Source organism: Peromyscus leucopus, chromosome 3 (genome assembly GCF_004664715.2).
Source record: "Peromyscus leucopus breed LL Stock chromosome 3, UCI_PerLeu_2.1, whole genome shotgun sequence".
In the NCBI taxonomy this organism is placed as follows: domain Eukaryota; kingdom Metazoa; phylum Chordata; class Mammalia; order Rodentia; family Cricetidae; genus Peromyscus; species Peromyscus leucopus.
Genome location: NC_051065.1, coordinates 157,544,211 through 157,564,802, shown reverse-complemented (window position 1 = coordinate 157,564,802; position 20,592 = coordinate 157,544,211). Strand labels below are relative to the sequence as shown.

Genomic DNA, 20,592 nt, shown 5'->3' with positions numbered 1-20,592 from the left:
AGATTCTCGGCCTTGTGTGTGCAAAGTCCTCAGTTCGATGGGGAAAAAAATCTATATAAACTCTTCTATTCATTTATTTTGGTTGTTTTGTTTAGATAGAGTCTTGCTTTGTAGCCCAGTCTGACCTGGAACTCATAGCAGTCCAGGCAATCCTAACACTTGAATGCTGAGATTACTGGCTTATTTTGAATTTTCTGGATGAGTATAATAGCTAGTATTTTCTTTGCAAATACGAGTCTTATACATTAGACACTGTTAGGCGATTTACAGACCTCATCTGTTTTAATCCTTACCATGACCCCGGGGCAGAGGTACTATATATTATCCCCATTTAATAACGGAGAACAGAGACTCACTGTACTAAGCCATTTCTTTCATAGAAATCCCGGTTTTACTCCCGACTCCACGATTTAAAAAATAAACAAGTTCCTGGAGTGCCGGCTTTATTGACATTTGTTGAGGGAGAGGATGTGTTGTATGAAAACGTGTGCCTTAGGGTGCTGAATACCAAGTCTTCATGAAGATAAAACCAAGTTTTCAGGGACTCTATCACCTTGGAAGACTTTCACACTCTTCAACGACAAAATTGCTAACACTGCTTAACAATAATGACCCCTGACGTCCAAGTTCTCTGAAACCCCCACGAACTGACAGTAGAATTTTCCGAGCTCCAGGTTTACAAATAAGGAACCCGAAGAAGAATTCAGCAACTTTCCCACGTTCACACTAAAAGTGTCAGTCATAGTCAATGGGCTGTGTGTTTTGACACCGTTTTGCTGATTGGAAAATCAGCAACCCGAAACCGTGTTGTCTAACGCTGCCAATCTAAAACCCTCCGCTTCATCGTAATGCACCGGGAACCTCCCCACACTCAGTTCCCTCGTCGGGGCCACGCCTTTCCTCTGCGGGGTTGCCTTTCCGTCCTACACTACGCCTGCAGCCCCGCCCCTTGCTCCCCTAAGTCCCGCCCTTTCCCGGCAGCTCTGCGGGGGTTCTTTCCCCAGTTGTAGCTTGATCCGGGACTCAGCTCCACCTTCCAAGCTCATCCAAAGCTCCGCCCTTTCTCTCTCGGGACCCTCAGGCCCGCTCTTCCGGCCGCCCTCGGGGCATCTGGGCGCCGCTTCCCGAGGGCTCCGCCTCCCCGCCACAAGCCCCGCCCCCGCCGGCCTATTCTTCCCGGTCGCCCCGCCCCTGCCCATAACTGCGGCCCCTGCGGCTTCAGCGGCCTCCCTCGGGCTCCGAGCCCTGCCCCCAGCTCCGCCTCTCCCTGCACTCCCGCCCCGCCCCGCCCCGTCGCCTTCCTCAGAGACCAAGGCCAGGTCCCTACCGCAGCCAGCAGGAGGGAGGGAGCAGGAGGCGGCGGCGGAGGGGGAGGGGAGAAGGGCGGGCTCCTCACGCCCAGCCTCGCGCTGCCCGTCCGTGGTCGCAGATTCGCCACAAACGGCCCGAGGACCCCTGCTCCCTACGCTGTGACTTCAGCCTCCAGAAACTCCCCCTCGAACATGGAGGCACACCCTGGACCTATGCGGTGTCCAGATGTCTTTTCCAGGTCCGTGGGATGGTCGCTCGCGCTTCAGCGGACAGGCGGGGAATCGTGGCGAAAGTGCGTCTATGCAGCGCCACGGGGCCACGTTTACCCTGGCGGACGCCGTCGCCGTCTCTGCTGCTGCCGCCGCTGCCACAGCCTTTGCCGCCACGGTCTCTCTGCCGCTGTTCCTGTGCCGCCTCCGGGAGCCCCCTTATCGTCCGGACGGCACCGAGTTCCCAGGCCAGAAGACCCCAGAGCTCGGGAAACGCGTGGGTGCTTGCGGAACTGCGACACTGGGGCGCCGGCGGGACCGGGAGCGGCAGGGGTCAGCGCGGGAAGCCGGGCCAGAGCGTGCGGGGCAGGAGCCGGGGTGGCCAGCTCCGCGTCCCGGAGTCCGGGTTCCCCCTTCCTGGTCCGTCCTTCCCCGCCGGCTTCCCCACGCGGGGTCGGAGCCCCGGCGGGCGCCCCCGGCGATGAGCCCGGACTGGAGGCGGCCGGTGAGTACCGGCCGGGGCCGGGCGGCAGTACCCGCGGAGAAGGGGCCACCCCGGCGAGGCGCGCTGGGCGCCTCCTGGGCCCCCGGGCGGGGAGAACTGACAGGCCATTCGTTCGCGGCGACAGTGTGTGTCCTTTGGGGCGGCCTGGGCCAGCGGCAGGAGGGAAGCCTTGTCTGACTTGGTACACTTCGATAAAAAGGAAGCGGCGCAGCATCCGGGAGACCGGCTCGGCAGCACGGCCCTGGTCCAACCCCCTATCCCCTACCCACTTCCTTCAGCTCCTGGAGTTCCCAGGAGTAGCTTCCTCCAGACCTCTGGGCCCCAGAGCTTTGAGAGCTAAGTTCTGGTCACACCTTTGTGCTTCTGACACCAGGTCCCTGGGGGCACTGTGCCAGTTCGGGAACCAGGCCAGCAAAGCCAGAGCGGCAGCGCTCACCAGGGACCCGGCTTGGAAAGAGTTGAGCTTGTTTGTGCCTATAATTGGTTTAGTGTTTAAAGGCACCGCAGCAGGTAGGAAATAGAAGTGAGTTGGAGTTGACTTGGAAGTCAGAGGCTGTCGACAGAGGACTAGTGCTGCCCACTCTCATGGTTAAGCCTCAGGAGAAGGAGGCTGAGAGTCAGTATTTTTCAGGGCGGTCAGGCAGGCCTTGCATTGGTGGTCCCAAGGATCCTGGTTCAACTCGTTCTGAGAGAAACTGGGGCAGTGACTGACTGAGCTGGGCTCTCTGGGGTTTGGTGCCATCTGCTGTCTACTCACCCAGGAACATGGGGTGGGGAGGGTTAGCCCTTGAGAACCCTGGAACGTAATGCTAGATTTTTGTGTTCTGTTTGTGCCCTCAGGGCAAGCACTTGGTAGGCCCCTCGTTAATGTTGCATGACCCTGTAAATGAGGAAATCAGTGCAGTCTGTGCCTTTTTCCCTGGGTAAATGACCATTTTCACATGGCCTCTCCCTATATCTCCCCACCCAGTTCCAGGGCTAGGCTGAGGATCCCCATAGAGACCTTAGCAGTGCACTGATTATGCCATGGGTTTTGTTGGAATCTAGGACTCAATCGTTGGCCACTCACTCAGGCTTACACATAGGCAACTTTTTTTTTTTTTTTTTTTAATTTTTTCTTGGTTTTTTTCGAGACAGGGTTTCTCTGTGTAGCTTTGCGCCTTTCCTGGGACTCACTTGGTAGTCCAGGCTGGCCTCGAACTCACAGAGATCCGCCTGGCTCTGCCTCCCGAGTGCTGGGATTAAAGGCGTGAGCCACCACCGCCTGGCAAGCAACTTTTATTCTTAATCTGATCTTCCTCAACTCCCAAACTGGTGGTCTTCTCACTCAGTTATTCATTCAACAGGCTTTTCATTTATTTGCCAAGGCTTGAAAGGCCAGTGCTTGCTAATACCTGGGGATTTAGAAATAGCTAGGTCTCCTGTCTACTAGGAGAAGACAGAACTAGAAAATGCCTCACTGGAGGTGAGAATAGAATGCTGTAGAAACAGTTTTTCCACAGGAGAGTCAAAGAGGCCATAATGAAAGTGTCATTTGAACCAGGTTTTGAAGACTTGATTTGTAGGAGCCCACCAACATTCCTAATAGAGAGAGAGAGAGCCTTTGTTTCTTGAGAGGGTGTTACATTCAGGGGATGGTAGGCTGCTGTGTGTAGACAACTCTAACTTCTAAGGAGACTCTAGGAAGGAATCCCTTGACTGTTACCCTAAGAAGCTGGGGAGCAGCGGGAGGCTTTAGTCACGTCATTGGTGTGATCACTCTTGTCATTTTATGTGAGACTCGGCTGAAAGACTTGAGACATAGGCAGGATGACCGAGCAATAGGTCTTGAGGACCTGTGCCAAGACTTGGTAGAGGAGCTGGCACGTGGAGATGCTCTAAAGAGAGGCTGGCCAGGACGTGGCCAGGACGTGTGAGAAGGCAGGCTGGAGAAAGCGGGCTGTGGTGCAGGGGCTGAGAGCTCTCGTCAGGCCTGTGCTAACTGATCTGTGTATTCTAGATGTGACAGCATGGGGGTGGACTTTGACGTGAAGACCTTCTGCCACAACTTGCGGGCCACTAAGCCACCATATGAATGCCCTGTGGAGACCTGCCGCAAGGTTTACAAGAGTTACAGTGGTATTGAGTACCACCTGTACCACTATGACCACGACAGCCCACCACCCCCACAGCAGACCCCCCTGCGCAAGCACAAAAAGAAAGGGCGCCAGTCACGACCAGCCAATAAGCAGTCACCCAGCCCCTCTGAGGTCTCACAGTCACCAGGCCGAGAGGTGATAAGTTATGCTCAGGCCCAGCGAATGGTAGAGGTGGACCTGCATGGCCGTGTCCACCGCATCAGCATCTTTGACAACCTAGATGTGGTATCAGAGGATGAGGAGGCCCCTGAGGAGGCCCCAGAGAACAGCAGCAACAAGGAGAACTCGGAGACACCCGCGGCTACACCTAAGTCAGGCAAGCATAAGAACAAGGAGAAACGCAAGGACTCCAACCACCACCACCACAGCGCTCCCGCCAGTGCTGCTCCCAAACTGCCTGAGGTGGTATATCGGGAGCTGGAGCAAGACACCCCTGATGCACCGCCCCGGCCCACTTCCTACTACCGGTAAGGCGGCCACCACCTCCTACCTCTAGAAAACTAGTCAAGACCAAGAGAGGTGACAGCCTGACAGGAAACAGCACTAGCCCTGCCCAGGGGGTGTGAACTGTCCCTTAGTGCTATGGCACATGCCGGATCCCGGGTTGCGTGCTTTGAAGCCATCTCCCAGCCCTTTTTTTTTTTTTTTTAATTGTTATTAAGGTTTGGTTTTGTGTTTTTGGTTTTTTTTTTGGGGGGGGATTGTTTGTTTTGATTTTTTTGAGACAGGGTTTATCTGTGTAACACTCATGGCTGTTCTGGAACTTAACTATGTAGACCAGGCTGGCCTTGAACCAACAGATCCAACTGCCTCTGCCTCCCAAGTGCTGGGCTTAAAGGTGTGCACCACCACTGCCTGGCTTGTTTTTGTTTTGTTGTGGTTTGTTGGTTTTGAGACAGTTTCACTGTTTCTCGGACTGGCCTGGAACTCACTGTGTAGCCCAGGCTAACCTTGAGCTGACAAGCAAGCCACCTACCTTTTGCCTTCTGAATGTTCTATATGACATTGCAATCAGCTGTAGCCACCTGTTTGTTCTCAGAACTCTCTCAAGCCGTCATTAGTCTCATTTCAGAAAGTGCCAGGCTTGTCAAAAGTCATTTGCTAGGAATCTCTGAGCTGAGGTTGAGACCCAAGTCCCCTGAGCGTCAAAGCCACAGTGTTCCCCTGCACCCAACATCCCAGCTCTGATTTCTGACCCTTTCTACCTTTTCAATGCATGGCCATGGCCTGGTGTTCTAGAAGCCTCCTCTGCAGCAGGTGCAGTGTTCCTCCCTAGGGCAGAAGACATTGGCTTCAGAAGACCAACGTCTAATTGGTCTAAGACTAAATAAGTCAGTGATGGAATTTCCCTACTGTTCTGTTACTGTAACCTGTCCTTTAACAGCTTTGTAAGCAGTATTTCCATTGCTGACATAGTACCTTTCTGGATCTTTTATTTATTTCATTTATTTTTTTTTTCCTTTGTATTCCATTCCTTCTAAGAGCTAGTCATGGTGGCTCCTATTGAAGTTGCAGACATTCTTAATTTTTAAAAAAATCTTTTTTTACATTTATTTGTGTGTCTGCACATGGCTTGCATCCTAGCACCTGTGGCAGCTGGAGGACTACTTGTCGGGTCAGTTCTGTCTACCATGCAGGCCCAGGTCCCAGGATAGGATAGGACGTAGCTCATCGGGTTGGTAGCAAACCCCTTTACCCACTTAACTGGCTGGCTGGCCCTGAAGCCACAGACATAATAAAGCTAATTCCTTTAACATGAGAAAAAAAAGATGTGTGGAGGTGAGCTATATGTAGAGATCTCAGCCACAGGATGTTATCAAAACCAAGTGTAAAGGCCTTGGGGTCCTGGCCCCCAAAGCCAGGAGAGCAGTTTGTCCCCTTGTCTTTACTGTGCAGGCTGTGTGAGGAGCAGCTTTTGCTAAAGGTGCAGTCCACTTGACAGTGCAGTGACTCGGGACGCAGCGACACAGTGACACAGCGTGCAGAGTACTTTCCTCGCCTTTCATCTCTTGTCAGCCCAGGTCCCCTCTGGTTTCCTGATCTCTCTTTTCTCTTAAGATTTACTATCACGCTTCTTCACCCCGACAGGCCCCTCTTTGAGCCTTCCTCTCCTCCAGGGGCTCTTGGCCTGCTGCATCACCTGTCTCACAGGCCGCCCAGCCCAGCTTACTCAGCTCCTTCTCTTCCTCCCCCACAGTCGCTGTTCTCCTGGGATCAGCTCTTTTCTCCAGAGGAGCGGTTTTCAGCTGGTGTGTTACAGTCAGTTGGGGGTTATGTTGTTATAATTATCACAGCTAGCAAAATTCCCCATGTTTTGGAAATGATTTACTTTTGTAAAAACTTGAAGGTCTGAGGTTATCACTCTAATAACACCATTTTCTCTTGCTCAAATTCCAGTTCACTTCTTGAGGGGGAGGAAGAAGGTGGTGTGTCAGTTAGTATGCCAGAAATTGTACATGACACACAGCCCACCTATCTGTGCCACAGTCTGTAATCTGGGAGCCTGTGGGAGTGTGTTATGTGCCATCACATACTGTCATGTGTCATGGCAGAAGAACAGGCAAGACCTTATGTTTAAGAGAACTAGTGCCAGCCCTAGAACCATCCAGCTGCTGCACGTCAGCTCTGATCATACCCTTATTCTCGGAGCACAGGTTGAGCTCACCTTGGGAAAGAGGGTAAGGGCTAAGGAAGAAGCTGCCTTCTACACATATTTTATCTCTCTGCTCCCTGCCACCCCCAAAATGCCTTTCAATTGAACAACACTGAGGACCTATTTCTGTACAGTGAATCAGACATGATCTCTGCCTCTGTCTAGAGAAGGAGTTAGGCACAAACAGCTATAATTCAAGGCACAGTGGGTTAGGGCTATACAAAAGCTAATAATAAAGTTGACATATATTGAATACTTATTCCATGCGAAGCACTATTCTAAGTGTTTCCCTTTATTAACTCATTTCCTGCGCACAACAGCAACAATATTAGCATTGCTACTCTATTGATAAGGAAACCAAGGCAGAGAGCTTAAGAGCTGAAGGTCATAACTGTCATGCAGAGATCAGGCAAACGGCCCCAGAGCTTCTGTGCACCTAGCCTGCTTGGAGATCCATTTTCCGTTTGTAGAGAGGAAGTATCATTCTCCCCTTAAATACAGGGTCTCGTGTATCCTAGACTGGCCTCCAACTCACAGTGTAGTAGCTTTGAACTCTTGATTCTTCTGCCTCTATCTCTTTTTTTTAGATTTACAGCCCTGTCATCTCACCTGGTTTTATGGGGTGCCAGGGACTGAACCAGCACTTTATGCCTGTTAGGCAAGTACTCTACCAACTGAGTATATCACCAGCTCCTTAGCCATTCACTTTTGTAATGCTATTCAAAGTTATCATTTACTGAATATAGCCCTCATTGTTTTGTCAGGAAAGCTTTGATACAGGGCAGAGCAGTGCTGTCCTGAACATGCAGAGTGGCAAAGTTTAAAATCAGGTGTGTTAAAAGCCAAACTCCTGTTCTTCTCTTGTTCTCTATAGTTGACAGTGTTATAGTCTGGGGGGCTAAGGCAGGACTGGGTGGGTGTTTGCTGTGTCACAGCCCCTGGAGCAGCCCTGTGCTCTAGGTCTGCTGGCTCAGAGAGCACCAAAGTGGATCTGAAAAGGCCGGGGCCCAGCTCTGCCATTCCCCGGTGTTACGACCTATCTGTGATAGGTCACTAACAATTTTTCTCAGAGCTTCACTTTCTTCATCACAAATGCAGATGATAAGAACACTGATCTGCTAGCTGTAATGAGAACAGATGTAACTTGGCCTGGTGCCTGGCCCATAGTAAATGCCCAGTCAGTCGTAGCTATTATTATCTTTCAAGGCTATCCAGAGAATAAACACAGTATGTAGCATTTGAGAGACCCCTAGCACCTTCTGAAAGAACAAACATGGTATCTTTGGTATTTGTCAGCTTTGCTAAAGCAGGCCTGTATTCATTTGCCAATGCTGTCTAAGGAATTGCCTTCCTCTGTCTGTACAATCCCCCATATTCCCATGATGGGCCCTCACTGTTCCAACATTGCCCCTTTTAGGCATCTAGCTGAGCCTCTATACTTCAAGGAAGACAGCATCATATGACAGCCACAACATGAGTACTAGAGTGATAGGCCAGTGTTTATGACCAAGCTTTAGGGCACTCTTACAAGTAAGTTAACTTCCCCCACATTTAAGTTTCCTTTTCTGCAAGACAGAAATGATTCTGTTATCTATGAATGTTGGGTTAAGGTAGGGCTAGAATGAGACATGTGTATATGGGCAGAGGCTGGGTGCTTGGAGGGAAGCACAATGCTTTTTCTGGAGGGAAAAGATATCAGCCATGTGATGCCAAACTACCTGTGTACACTTCAGGTACATCGAGAAGTCTGCAGAGGAGCTGGATGAGGAAGTAGAGTATGACATGGACGAGGAGGACTACATCTGGCTAGATATCATGAATGAGCGACGGAAGACCGAGGGTGTGAGTCCTATCCCGCAGGAGATCTTTGAGTACCTAATGGACCGGTTGGAGAAGGAGTCCTACTTTGAGAGTCACAATAAAGGTGACCCCAATGCACTAGTGGATGAAGATGCCGTGTGCTGTATCTGCAATGATGGCGAGTGCCAGAATAGCAATGTCATCCTCTTCTGTGACATGTGCAACTTGGCTGTGCACCAAGAGTGCTACGGTGTCCCCTATATCCCTGAGGGCCAGTGGCTGTGCCGCCGTTGCCTGCAGTCACCTTCTCGTGCAGTGGACTGTGCTCTGTGCCCCAATAAGGGTGGTGCCTTTAAGCAGACAGATGATGGCCGCTGGGCCCACGTGGTGTGTGCCTTGTGGATCCCTGAGGTCTGCTTTGCCAACACAGTCTTCCTAGAACCTATTGACAGCATTGAGCACATCCCACCAGCCCGCTGGAAGCTCACCTGCTACATTTGCAAACAGCGGGGCTCTGGAGCCTGCATCCAGTGCCACAAGGCCAACTGCTACACAGCCTTCCATGTGACATGTGCCCAGCAGGCTGGCCTTTACATGAAGATGGAACCTGTGCGGGAGACAGGTGCTAATGGCACCTCCTTTAGCGTCCGCAAGACAGCCTACTGTGACATCCACACACCCCCAGGTTCTGCTCGCCGCCTGCCTGCCCTATCCCACAGTGAGGGGGAGGAGGAGGAGGAGGAAGAAGAAGATGAGGGTAAGAGCTGGAGCTCAGAGAAGGTCAAGAAGGCCAAGGCCAAGTCCCGGATTAAGATGAAGAAAGCCCGGAAGATCTTGGCAGAGAAGCGGGCAGCAGCGCCTGTGGTGTCTGTGCCCTGCATTCCGCCACACAGGTACATGTGCAGCCGTGGGCAGGAAGGGGAGGGGAGAAGCCCTCAGAGGGACTGTGGGACCTAAGTAGAGTGGCCGGCTTGCCTTCCTGTCAGAGCTGTGTGGGAATGAAAAAGTAAATGTAAAGAGGTGATCTTAGGTAAGTCACCTACCTGACTTTTGCATTAGGAGCCAGAAACTCTGAACTTTATCTGGCAGACGAAGCATGTATTTAAGTTGTCCTTCTTTTTGATGGTGTGGTTTGTTAAGATGAAAGAGCCACCGAAGAAAAGTGGTCTTCCCATGAAAGAATGAGTGAAAAGTGGGGAGGAGAAGGCTCAGAAAGTTGTGAAGGGACAGGGATGCAGCTCTGTTGTCCGATGTGCTTAGTTAGTATCCATAGGGATCTGGGTTCAGTCCCCAGCACAGGAAAGAAAAAGTGCATGCCATGTTTAACTTGATCATGCACCAGAAGTCAGAAATGCTAGTGTCCTCTATGTTCCTAAGGGCCACCTTCCCATACTGTAGACTGCCCCGTGGAGTGCTGCTCAGTCAGCTGTGATTGTCAGTTGTTTTCAGCTGCCTTGTGTTGTCTGGTTGATCTCACTATAGGTTTCTCTCCTTGTGATTTATCTTCACTTGATCTTAGCAAAAAGGCCAACAAGGGATGGGGTATGTTGTCTTCTCCACAGTCTCAGTCCAAGAAGTCAGAGTCTAACTGTGCCCTGGGCTGCTGTGGCTTAGCAGACTTAGGGCAGACTGATGTTGTTCTGCTTAGTGCCAAGAGCTTGGTTTCCTCTGCTGTGTTGTGCCACTCGAGGCACTGTTGATTATGCCTTAAGCCCAGAATTCCAAGCTGCTCCTTCTCCTCTTCCTCTTTCTTCTTTTCTTTTTGAGATAGAATCTCTTGTAATAGGCTGGGTTTGAATTCCATATAAAGCCAAAGATTATCTCAAGCTTCTGGGTCCTTTTGCCTCCATCTCTGGAGTGCTGGGATTACAGGTGTGAGCTACTACTATTCCTGGTTTTCCAGACCTTTTTGATAAGCGTAATAGCCCCCACTGTCCTCATTCAGGAACTCTTACTGGCAGTCAGGACCTAGCAGATTTTTTCTTTGTTCCCTGGTTCCCAGACTCAGTAAGATCACCAACCGCCTGACCATCCAGAGAAAGAGCCAGTTCATGCAGAGGCTACACAGCTACTGGACTCTGAAACGACAGTCAAGGAATGGGGTCCCACTACTCCGGCGGCTGCAGACACATCTTCAGTCTCAGAGGAACTGTGATCAAGTTGGGGTACCGTGTCCAAATCCCTGTGGGCTGTGGAAACTAGGACCAAAAGGGCAAGGACCAAAATTTGTAGTGATAGCCTCCAGGTGCTTAACATTTTTCCACCTTTAAATTAGCCCCCAAAGCAGGCTCAGCATGAAATCTATATATTACCAGGTTGGTGGAAAGGCATCATTCCTGTGTGTTCATTAATTCAACAAACATCGAGCATTATCTTGGTGCTAGACCCTGGTAACACATAGGTGCTACTGATAAATTACTGGGCTTCCTCCTTGGACTTGCCTTGCCCTTGGCCTAGGTTTCCTGCACTCCTCTTCTGGACTCTCCTCTGGCTCTCTCACCATCTGATACCCCTTGTACCTCTACAGAGAGATTCTGAAGATAAGAACTGGGCCCTCAAAGAACAGCTCAAGTCCTGGCAGCGGCTCCGGCATGACCTAGAGCGAGCTCGGCTGCTGGTAGAGTTGATACGCAAGCGAGAGAAACTCAAAAGGGAGACGGTGAGTGCTCCTGGGCCAGCCCTGGTCCTCAAAGCAGAGCACTGCTCTGGAGGAGGGAGAGTGGATGGCCCTGGATGGGAAGCACCAAGGCCCATACTGGCACGGAGTGCCCTAGCACTGTGTGCTTTTAGACCTGTGGGAGGGAAGCTGCGGATCAAAGGAGGAGGCTGCACAGACTCCTTCCCTCTGACCCAGGCAGCTCAGGCCAGGAGTTCAAGGAAGGGAACCAAAGTAGATAGAGACAGCTTCTTTGATGGGGCCTGGGTGAGAAAAGCAGGTTCCTAAGCCAGCAGGGACCATCGCCTTTGACCTCTGCTGAGAGACTAGCCAGGGCCTGGCTGATCCAGCCTTTTTGTGTGCCAGATCAAGATCCAGCAGATTGCCATGGAAATGCAGCTGACCCCTTTTCTCATCCTCCTCCGAAAAACCTTGGAGCAGCTCCAAGAGAAGGACACAGGCAACATCTTCAGCGAGCCGGTCCCTCTGTCTGAGGTAACCGAATTGGACGAAGTAAGAATCCCTTCCCCTCGCTCCAACTTCTTTCTCTTCTTCTCCCAGTTGGACCCCTGCTGCAGGTCTGGCCCAGGGACTAGGTGGGGACCGTCAAGGGTTCGGTGGCTCTGGGGCAGGACGAACTAGAGCTACATGTATCACCTGGACCCTTGTCTTGTCCTATCACACCCCGAGAACTCAGAATGGGAAGCCATCTGCACTCCTTCCCCAGAGTCTGCCAGATGAATGATCACAGGCAGGAAGATATTCTCAGGGTGCTCAACCCTGGAATGGGAATTTTGGAAGGCTCAGAATCTAAAGAGCCAGCTCTGAAGCCCTAGGTTCACTTTTCTCTCTGAAAGGTATAAAATGAGACATCTGAGGCAGCAGCCTTACTGCAAGCCTTATGATGAGCAAAAAAAAAAAAACAGTAAGAATACAAGGTGATACAATTTTTAGAGAATTCTCATGGCCTTTCCCCTCCCTTTTTCCCCTCCATTAAAGCTGCTCATGGTTCCAGGAAATAGATTTGCCTGCGTTTTCATCACGACTTTTCAGGAGAGGAAAAGAAGGCCTAGAGAGGTTAAGAGACTACCAAGGTCACACAGCCTGTAACTAGTAAAGTCAGGACTAGAACTTCCCTTGTACTACATGCCTGCCTCTTAACTGTGGTGGGAGGCGGTTGCTAGATGCATTTCTTGGGGGCTGTTAAGAGTAGGGTTTGGGGGAATAAGAACAGATTTCCACTTAGACACTTGCCCTGCTTTCCCAGGTACCTGACTACCTAGACCACATCAAAAAGCCCATGGACTTTTTCACCATGAAGCAGAACTTGGAGGCTTATCGCTACTTGAACTTTGATGATTTTGAGGAGGACTTCAATCTCATTGTCAGCAACTGCCTAAAGTATAATGCCAAGGACACCATCTTCTACAGGGCAGCCGTTCGACTCCGTGAGCAGGGTGGTGCTGTGCTCCGTCAGGCCCGGCGCCAGGCAGAAAAAATGGGCATTGACTTTGAGACGGGCATGCATATCCCTCACAACCTAGCCGGAGAAGAGGCCCCACACCATACTGAAGATGGTGGGTGATGAGTCATCTGCATGCGTAGAGGCCAATGCCAGAGATGGACAGCTTTCCAAAAGTCCCTCCCTGGGAACAGGCAGTACAGGCAGCTGGGCTGAGCAGCAGCAGGCTATTCCCAGGGATGTTCCCAAGAAGCTAGACTTGGTGACTGGATAGCTGGGCCTCCATTGTACATACTAGGTTGCCATTTTACAGCTCTTCCTAGGAGAAGCCAATGGGAAGAGTGGGTTCCTGCTGCCTGCCCAGGTTCAAGGGGCCCAATGGGCTACCCTGAGTCTGACCTTTCTCCCCCCCAACTCTCCCTGGCAGCAGAGGAAGAGCGGCTGGTCCTGCTGGAGAACCAGAAACACCTGCCAGTAGAAGAGCAGCTGAAGTTGTTGCTGGAACGGCTGGATGAAGTCAACGCCAGCAAGCAGAGTGTGGGCCGTTCCCGGCGTGCAAAAATGATCAAGAAAGAGATGACGGCGTTGCGGCGGAAGCTTGCTCACCAGCGGGAGACTGGCCGGGATGGGCCTGAGCGTCATGGCCCCTCCAGCAGGGGCAATCTGACACCCCACCCAGCAGCCTGTGACAAGGATGGACAGACAGACAGTGCTGCAGAAGAGAGCAGCAGCCAGGAGACAAGCAAAGGTCTGAACCCCATAGCAAGATGGACCCCAAAGCAAGTCAGACTTTGGCTCTGCAGTACATACACAGTCCTGCTGTCCCCTAGCCAGAGGTCCTTCCTACAAAACTAGCTGCTGTACTTTCTCCTTCATTCCCCAGTCAGGGGCCTCTTAGCTGCCTCTCTAGCTGTTGGTATGAGTCATTCTGAATCCCCAGCCCCCAAATCCTCCAATTCCAGACAGAGTAATGATCGTATATTCCTAGGGTGTGACCCTGGACATCTACCCTTCCTTCTCACGTCAGGCCCATCACCAACTCTCCTTCTCTCTTTCTCTGCTCCAGGCCTGGGTCCCAACATGTCCTCAACCCCCGCACATGAGGTGGGCAGGAGAACCTCAGTTCTGTTCTCCAAAAAGAACCCGAAGACAGCTGGACCGCCCAAGAGGCCGGGCCGGCCCCCCAAAAACCGGGAGAGCCAGATGACCCCCAGCCACGGAGGCAGTCCTGTGGGGCCCCCCCAGCTCCCCATCATGGGGTCCCTGCGTCAGCGCAAGCGGGGTAGGAGCCCCCGGCCCAGTTCGAGCTCAGACAGCGACAGTGATAAGTCCACAGAAGACCCCCCAATGGGTGAGCCTCCTCATCACCCAGCCCCTGCCCCAAGAGTGAGCCGAGCTGCCATTCTTCCTAGTGTACTTGGAGCTCTCCCTTTATTTCTCTATAAAAGACAGCTAGAAGGGCCCTTAGGAGTCCTTTCATTCCACCCCTCACCCTTCATTTGTGAAAACCGAGACCCAAAGATCCTGACCCAGCCAGGTCCCAGTCAAGCCCTCCTCCCGCTTACCACTTTCCTCTTCTCTTCTTCCCTTCCTGGGGAACTTCCTGCCTTTTCAGTCCTTTGTGTCTTTAGGCCGGGGAAGGGAGGATCAGTGCAGAGCTTGGCCCACTGCAGTACAGCTGCTCAGAGCTATCTCTGCTGGCCAAGGCTGGAGGAACTTTTCAGCCCAGAAAGAGAACCCAGACTCACTCCACCTTACCCCATGTTGGCTCTGCTCTCCATCTTTCTGACCAGTTGGTTCCTTCCCTCCTCCTTTCCCCTCCAAGACTTACCAGCCAATGGCTTCAGCAGTGGGAACCAGCCAGTGAAGAAGAGTTTCTTGGTGTACCGTAATGACTGCAACCTTCCCCGGAGCAGCTCAGACTCTGAGTCCAGCAGCAGCAGCAGCAGCAGTGCCGCCTCAGACCGGACCAGGTACTGACTAGCCCTGCAGATGGGAGGCAGCCATTTCAGTCCAGAGGAAGGAGTTCACATCCAAGTGTCCCTGCAAAATAAATTGGATGGATCAGTCACCCTAACAGAACAGAGGACACTGTCTTAGGTTAAACTGATGCTTTAGAGAAATGCAAACTGGTGTCTTATAGCTGGGATTTGGCCTTCAGACATACTTTATTTTGGCCACGAATATGTTTCTAATAACTGAATACAGGGACTGGAGAGATGGCTCAGCAGTTAAGAGAACTGGCTGTTCTTCCAGAGGACCCTAGTCCAATTCCCAGCACCCACATAGTGTAGCTCCAGTTCCAGGGGGATCTGATACCCTCTTCTGGCTTCCACAGGCACTGTATACACATGGTACACAGACATACATGAAGGCAAAATACCCATGCAGATAAATAGAAGGTGGGGGGGGGTAGGATTAAATTTATTTAAAAGCAAAAAACTAAGTCCACATAAAATTCTCAGTCTCTGTATTCTCTTTAAAAATCAGAGGATCAAGCTGTGTGGTGGTGGTGGTTCACACATTTAATCCCAGCACTCAGGAGCAGAGGCAGGGGGAATCTCTGTGAGTTTAAGGCCAGCCTAGTCTACAGAGTGAGTTCTAGGACAACCATGGCTACACAGAGAAACCCTGTCTCAAAAAAGCAGGGGGGGAAAAATCAGATCAGCTGTGTGCTCATAACTCTAACCTCAGCACTTAGGATGCTGAAGTAGGATTTCTGCAAGTTCCAGGCCGGCCATGGCTACCTGTGTAGCAAGACCCTGTCTCAAGGAATGGGGATGTAGCTCCTTTGTGGAACACTTATCTAGCTTGTGTGAGGCCTAGGATCAATCTCAAGTACTTCAGAACAATAAATTATAATAGAGGATCTGTCAGCTCTGGTCGGTGTTGCTTATAGACAGGCATGGTTTCCGCTCAGGGACTGATTACTAGCCTGATCCCTCAGAGTGCATGAGTTGCAAACTTCATACAGCCTCTGCTTTTTAAAAGTCTAGATTTGGGTGCTTAACAAGGAGAGGACCCCTGCCATGAAATTACCCATTTCCCCTCTGACTTGCATTCTGATTGGCTTCCTACAGCACAACACCTTCAAAACAAGGCCGGGGCAAGCCCTCCTTCTCTCGGGGCACATTCCCAGAGGACAGCAGTGAAGATACCTCAGGCACTGAGAATGAGGCCTACTCCGTGGGCACTGGCCGCGGCGTGGGCCACAGCAGTAAGTACCCTCACCCAAAGTCAGGGGTGCTGGGAACCCAATTTCAAGGCCTTGCCAGCCCCCCAGCTGCTGATCCGCCCCCTCTCTCCCATTCCTGTGAAGTGGTAAGAAAAAGTCTGGGTCGAGGAGCTGGCTGGCTGTCAGAGGACGAGGACTCCCCATTGGATGCTCTGGACCTTGTGTGGGCCAAATGCCGAGGTTATCCTTCATATCCAGCTCTGGTAAGCCTATGGTTTCTCTTGTCCATACCCCTTGCTTTCCAGCCCTAGGACTGGGATTCCTAAGTGTAGCCTTGCCCCTTTCCCTGCCAAGCTACAGAGCATGGGGCTCCTTAGCAAGTGGACTGATAGATAGATGTAGCTTGAGTACCCCAGAGAGATCCCAGTCGGTTTCCCACCTCTCTCTATCTCTTCTCTTGCCCCCTAGGCTCTGAAATAATACAGCAGGGTCAACACTACAGTCCCAGTAACATATTCTTCAGCTATAGTCTTCAAATTGTTAGATGTGCTAGCTTTGGGGAGGAAGTGACCTGAACCAAGCTGGGCTTGTATTATACCCTCAGATCATTGATCCAAAGATGCCCCGAGAAGGTATGTTCCACCATGGGGTTCCCATCCCTGTACCACCACTGGAGGTTCTAAAACTTGGGGAACAGATGACACAGGAAGCCAGAGAGCATCTCTACCTCGTTCTCTTCTTTGACAACAAACGAACCTGGTAAGGAAAGAGGGGTGCATTTGGTGTGACTTAAAGCCACAGATATAAATACAGCCATCTGTGATGTGGGGGCAGACTCCAAGAGACACAATAACAGATTAGGTTATTACAAAGTGTTAGGGGGCATGGAATTAGAATAGCTCTAAGGAAAAGGGTGTGTTTGTCCTGAGTCTGATGGGCTGAGTGGGCAGTAGCTGGAAAACAGCTGGAACTAGAAACCAAAGGACCATCCATCAGCGACTGGCAAATTTAGGGTGGCTCCCTGCCCACACTCAGATGGCTTCTAGACTTATTTTTCCCCTTCTTCCTCTATAGTAACAAGATGGGGGAAAAGCAAGCATAGACCATTTTGGCTTTACACTCAGGAGGCAGCACTTGGAAAGACAGAGGCAGGCGGATCTCTGAGTTTGAGGCCAGCCTGGTCCATAGAGTGAGTTTCAAGACAGCCAGGGCTACACAAGAAAACATGTCTCCAAAAAAAAAAAAAAAAAAAAAAATCGGTTTTAAATCCCTCTTATCAAATTTCTGTTAATTGCCTGCAGATGATAATCTGTATAGTCTCCCTGAAACAGCTGGGACAAGATACCTATTTGAGGTTTTTTTTCACCCATAAAATACTTTGTAGTTATGCTGTAGAATTAATATGTCTTCCCAGTGAAAAAAAATCACTCCTCACACCTAAGAAATTAATAAATGAAAGTCTCTTTAATAATAGCATGCAACTGGTTCTGGCTAATGCACAAAAGAGAACCAGCCTCAAATGGAACATTTTACCAGCTTCTATAGGCCTTGGGCTTATACAGTCCACATACACTCTCATCCTTAAATCTCTTCCAGGTCATGGCCCCAGGTTACACTTTCAGAAATTTACAGAGAGACAGGCGACTGCAAGTCTAGCCACTTGAGCAGATGGGAAATTTATACAGCAAAGAATTTGCCATAATTATTTAAGTACACCAGTGTTATTCTTTCCTGAATAGATGTGACCCAGAGTCATCTTGCCCACTTGGCAGAATTACGCTTTTTCTGATAAGAGGTTCACCTAATGGCAGATCAGGATGCCCTTAATAATGGCTGTCTCTTGCACTGCCACCTTTAAGATGCCCCTTAGGGGAATGTTCTTTGCCATGGAGATGGACCCAATGGCTGGTTTTCCATCAGTGTTGCCTCCTTTTGTTCTGGGAATGGAGATTAATTGGAGGTCAATCTTGGTGAACAAACATTAGCAGAAACATTTTCTCAACAACCTTAGACTGCCATAATGGTACAAAAGTTCTTTCCTACAGTTTCTAATATGCCTGGTTAGTCCACTACTCACCTTCCAGTCATGTTGGAGACAAAACTCCTTCATCTAACTTCTACTTTGTGTAACTTAATATTTCCTAAGCAAGTCTTTTAGTAAATCCTTTAGAGCATCAATTTTATTACTTTAGGTTTCTCTTGTATCAGTTATTCCCCCTTGTATTAACTGAGAGTTATTCTCCTACTATGACTGTTGACTGGGCTATTCTCAGTACACTGCACAGTCCCTTGAGAGCAGGGTTGCTGAGAATCAGGCATTTCTAAATTTCCACACATGCAGTGTGGAAGGGCTAGTACTTGTTCACCCTGAAATCCGTGCCTCATCTCATCTTTACCTTGTCTGACAGGCAGTGGCTGCCTAGGACTAAACTCGTTCCTCTGGGTGTGAACCAGGATCTAGACAAAGAGAAGATGCTGGAGGGTCGCAAGTCCAACATCCGCAAGTCAGTGCAGATTGCCTACCACCGGGCTCTGCAGCACCGGAGCAAGGTGCAGGGTGAGCAGAGCAGCGAGACCAGCGACAGTGACTGATGCTGTCAGAGCCCAACTACAGTGCTCTGTGACCTCTCTCCTGCCCTTTGCTCACTGTCCTGGAGTGGTGCCGCCCTCTGCACTGATTCATTCCTGGTCTTGGGGCCAGTCTCAGGGGAAGTTGGGTAGGGGAGGTCCCTCCTGCCCTGAGTGCAGCTGGACTGTACAAAACACTCCAAGGGCTCATGGCTACTCAGTGCAAGGAGAGGAGAGGTCCCACAGGTCAATAAGAGCTCTAGACCTCATGGCGTTGTAGGGCAGGGTGGGGGGCCATACCGCCACCCCTACCTGCTTCTGCCAGGGGACTCCATAACTGCCTAGAGGCCTAAGGCCCTTGCAGGTGGTAAGGTAAGCCAGCATTATCCCAGCCTAGCAGTGGGATTGATGTCTGTCTAGCCTGGAAGAGGGGCACTAGGTGACCCCTCCCCTGCTGTTGTAAATACTGTAATTATTGGAGAATTTAAATTATTCTCATTTGTAACTGCGTTTCCGGGTCGCGCCAGAGTCATTTGGTACTAAAAAAGTGGAAAAGAAAAAAAAAAAAAAAAGAATGGAGCTTGTCTCTACTTCTTTTCTTTTTCCCATAGAATCCCCTACCTTTCAAACTGGTTTGTATTTATTTCAAAGGAAGAAAATATATTGATTCTTAGAAAATAAAGTCTACTTAGAATTCTTTTTTCTTGCCTTCTACCAGGGCAAAAGGATTCAGAGGGATAGATCTGTGCCTCATGGATGGGACATACTGTGTCCAAGGGTTTGTTGACATAATGTGCATGCTAGTCATAAGACAACACATCAGCAAGCTGGGTATGGTGGCACAGTCCTGTAATCCCTGGACTTGAGGTGCTGAGGCAGGAGGATTGCCGGGGAGTTCAAGGTCGGGCAGAAAGCTCCCATTTCCCATGCACTGAATGTCAGGCACTGCCCTAAGTACCTGTAAATACATAACTTGTTTCTAATCCCTGCAGTCCTATGGGGTGGGCTAACTAGTATTAGGCCAGCTACCTCCACATTGACAGGCCCATAGTAAGTACCTTTAGTTAGTCCACTGTTGTGTAATCCTCACAGTAATTATGGGGTGGGTTCATAGCAGGTTAGTTATCTCAGATGCTGAAGTTTAGAAAAATGAACTAACTTGCCAGAGTGCCTACAACTGAGAGGTTGCAGCTAGGAATTAAACTCAGGTCCACTAGTCTGGAAGGCTGGCTCTTCAGCTAGCATGCTAAAACCAGATGAATCCACTGCTGATTTCCTTTGTGGATTCCAAATGCTTCAAGTCCTTTGTTAGGACCATAGCCTAAGCCTTTCCAACACTACACGTGGGACCATAATTGGAAACATTAGGGTTGTACAAGACGGAAACACTTGATGGAGGGAATGCCTTCTAAGTGCCAAGCGCCTGTAAGGTGACGTGCCTATAGATGAGGTGACCAAAGTAAAATATAGCTGCCTGAGGCCTTGCAGGTCGTTGGGAATGAACGGAGACAAAAGACCCCATTGGTGTGATGTTGATGCTTAGTGTGCTCTAGCAGGTGTGCTGTGCCTTGCTGTACATAGGACACAGATGAATCAGCAGCTGACTTTACCCTTGAATTTGTAGTCCAAAAATTTAGATCCAACCCCCAGAATCTCTATGCTAAGTGGAAAATGTCCTAGTGTGTCAGACTAATATCTCAAGTTCATGTCTCCTAGACCTCAGCATTTTTTCGTATCTTGGAGAAAATTGTAAGTGATATACTCATTTTTGGGCTAAGATGGCTGGTGCTGGTAATTAAATTGGTACGTTAGGCTGTCTGGGGGCCACATACTGGTACTTGGACTCGGTGAACCCCAAAGCAAGTCCACTCACAAGCCCTATTCACACGGCCTGTGGGCAGAAGATTGGGTCTACCGAAGGGACGTGCCCAGATGGAAGGGGTAGCTGCGACCGCACGATGCGGGGGGCCGAGACTGGACTCTGAAGCCTGGGAGGAAGGCCGAGAGGGCGCATTCAGGGCCGCACGGCGGGAGGTGGAGGGGACAGCGCTGGCTGACAAGAGGATTCTCTGGGATTCACTCACACTGCCTCAAAAGAGGCTCGGTGGAGAAAGG

The 20,592-nt window shown here is 50.5% G+C and overlaps 1 protein-coding gene across 9 annotated transcripts; it reads left to right on the top strand.

Moving 5' to 3' along the window:
* Nucleotides 1-1,605: 1,605 nt before the first annotated feature.
* On the top strand, nt 1,606-20,064 carry Brpf1 (bromodomain and PHD finger containing 1). 9 transcript variants are annotated; one of them, XM_028863909.2, is made up of 14 exons: nt 1,606-2,025; nt 4,025-4,630; nt 8,550-9,509; nt 10,619-10,781; nt 11,144-11,275; nt 11,639-11,785; nt 12,540-12,849; nt 13,162-13,482; nt 13,801-14,085; nt 14,560-14,707; nt 15,815-15,951; nt 16,054-16,172; nt 16,514-16,668; nt 18,318-20,064. In XM_028863909.2, the coding sequence occupies exons 2-14, from the start codon at nt 4,035-4,037 to the stop codon at nt 18,499-18,501; spliced, it is 3,657 nt and encodes a 1,218-aa protein (XP_028719742.1). In that variant the 5' UTR covers nt 1,606-2,025; nt 4,025-4,034; the 3' UTR covers nt 18,502-20,064. The 9 variants fall into 9 exon arrangements, with proteins under 9 accessions (XP_028719742.1, XP_028719745.1, XP_028719744.1 ...); XM_028863912.2 differs by having other exon boundaries at nt 1,897-2,025; nt 11,639-11,767; nt 13,165-13,482; XM_028863911.2 differs by having other exon boundaries at nt 1,897-2,025; nt 11,639-11,767.
* Nucleotides 20,065-20,592: the final 528 nt, after the last annotated feature.

Excerpts from the sequence above, each read along its gene's own strand:
- Brpf1 (XM_037204274.1), top strand. The coding sequence starts at position 4,035 with ATGGGGGTGGACTTTGACGTGAAGACCTTCTGCCACAACTTGCGGGCC. Across the intron at positions 12,850-13,161 it reads CCCACACCATACTGAAGATG|CAGAGGAAGAGCGGCTGGTC; the intron begins GTGGGTGATGAG and ends TCTCCCTGGCAG. Across the intron at positions 16,173-16,513 it reads ATCCTTCATATCCAGCTCTG|ATCATTGATCCAAAGATGCC; the intron begins GTAAGCCTATGG and ends TTATACCCTCAG.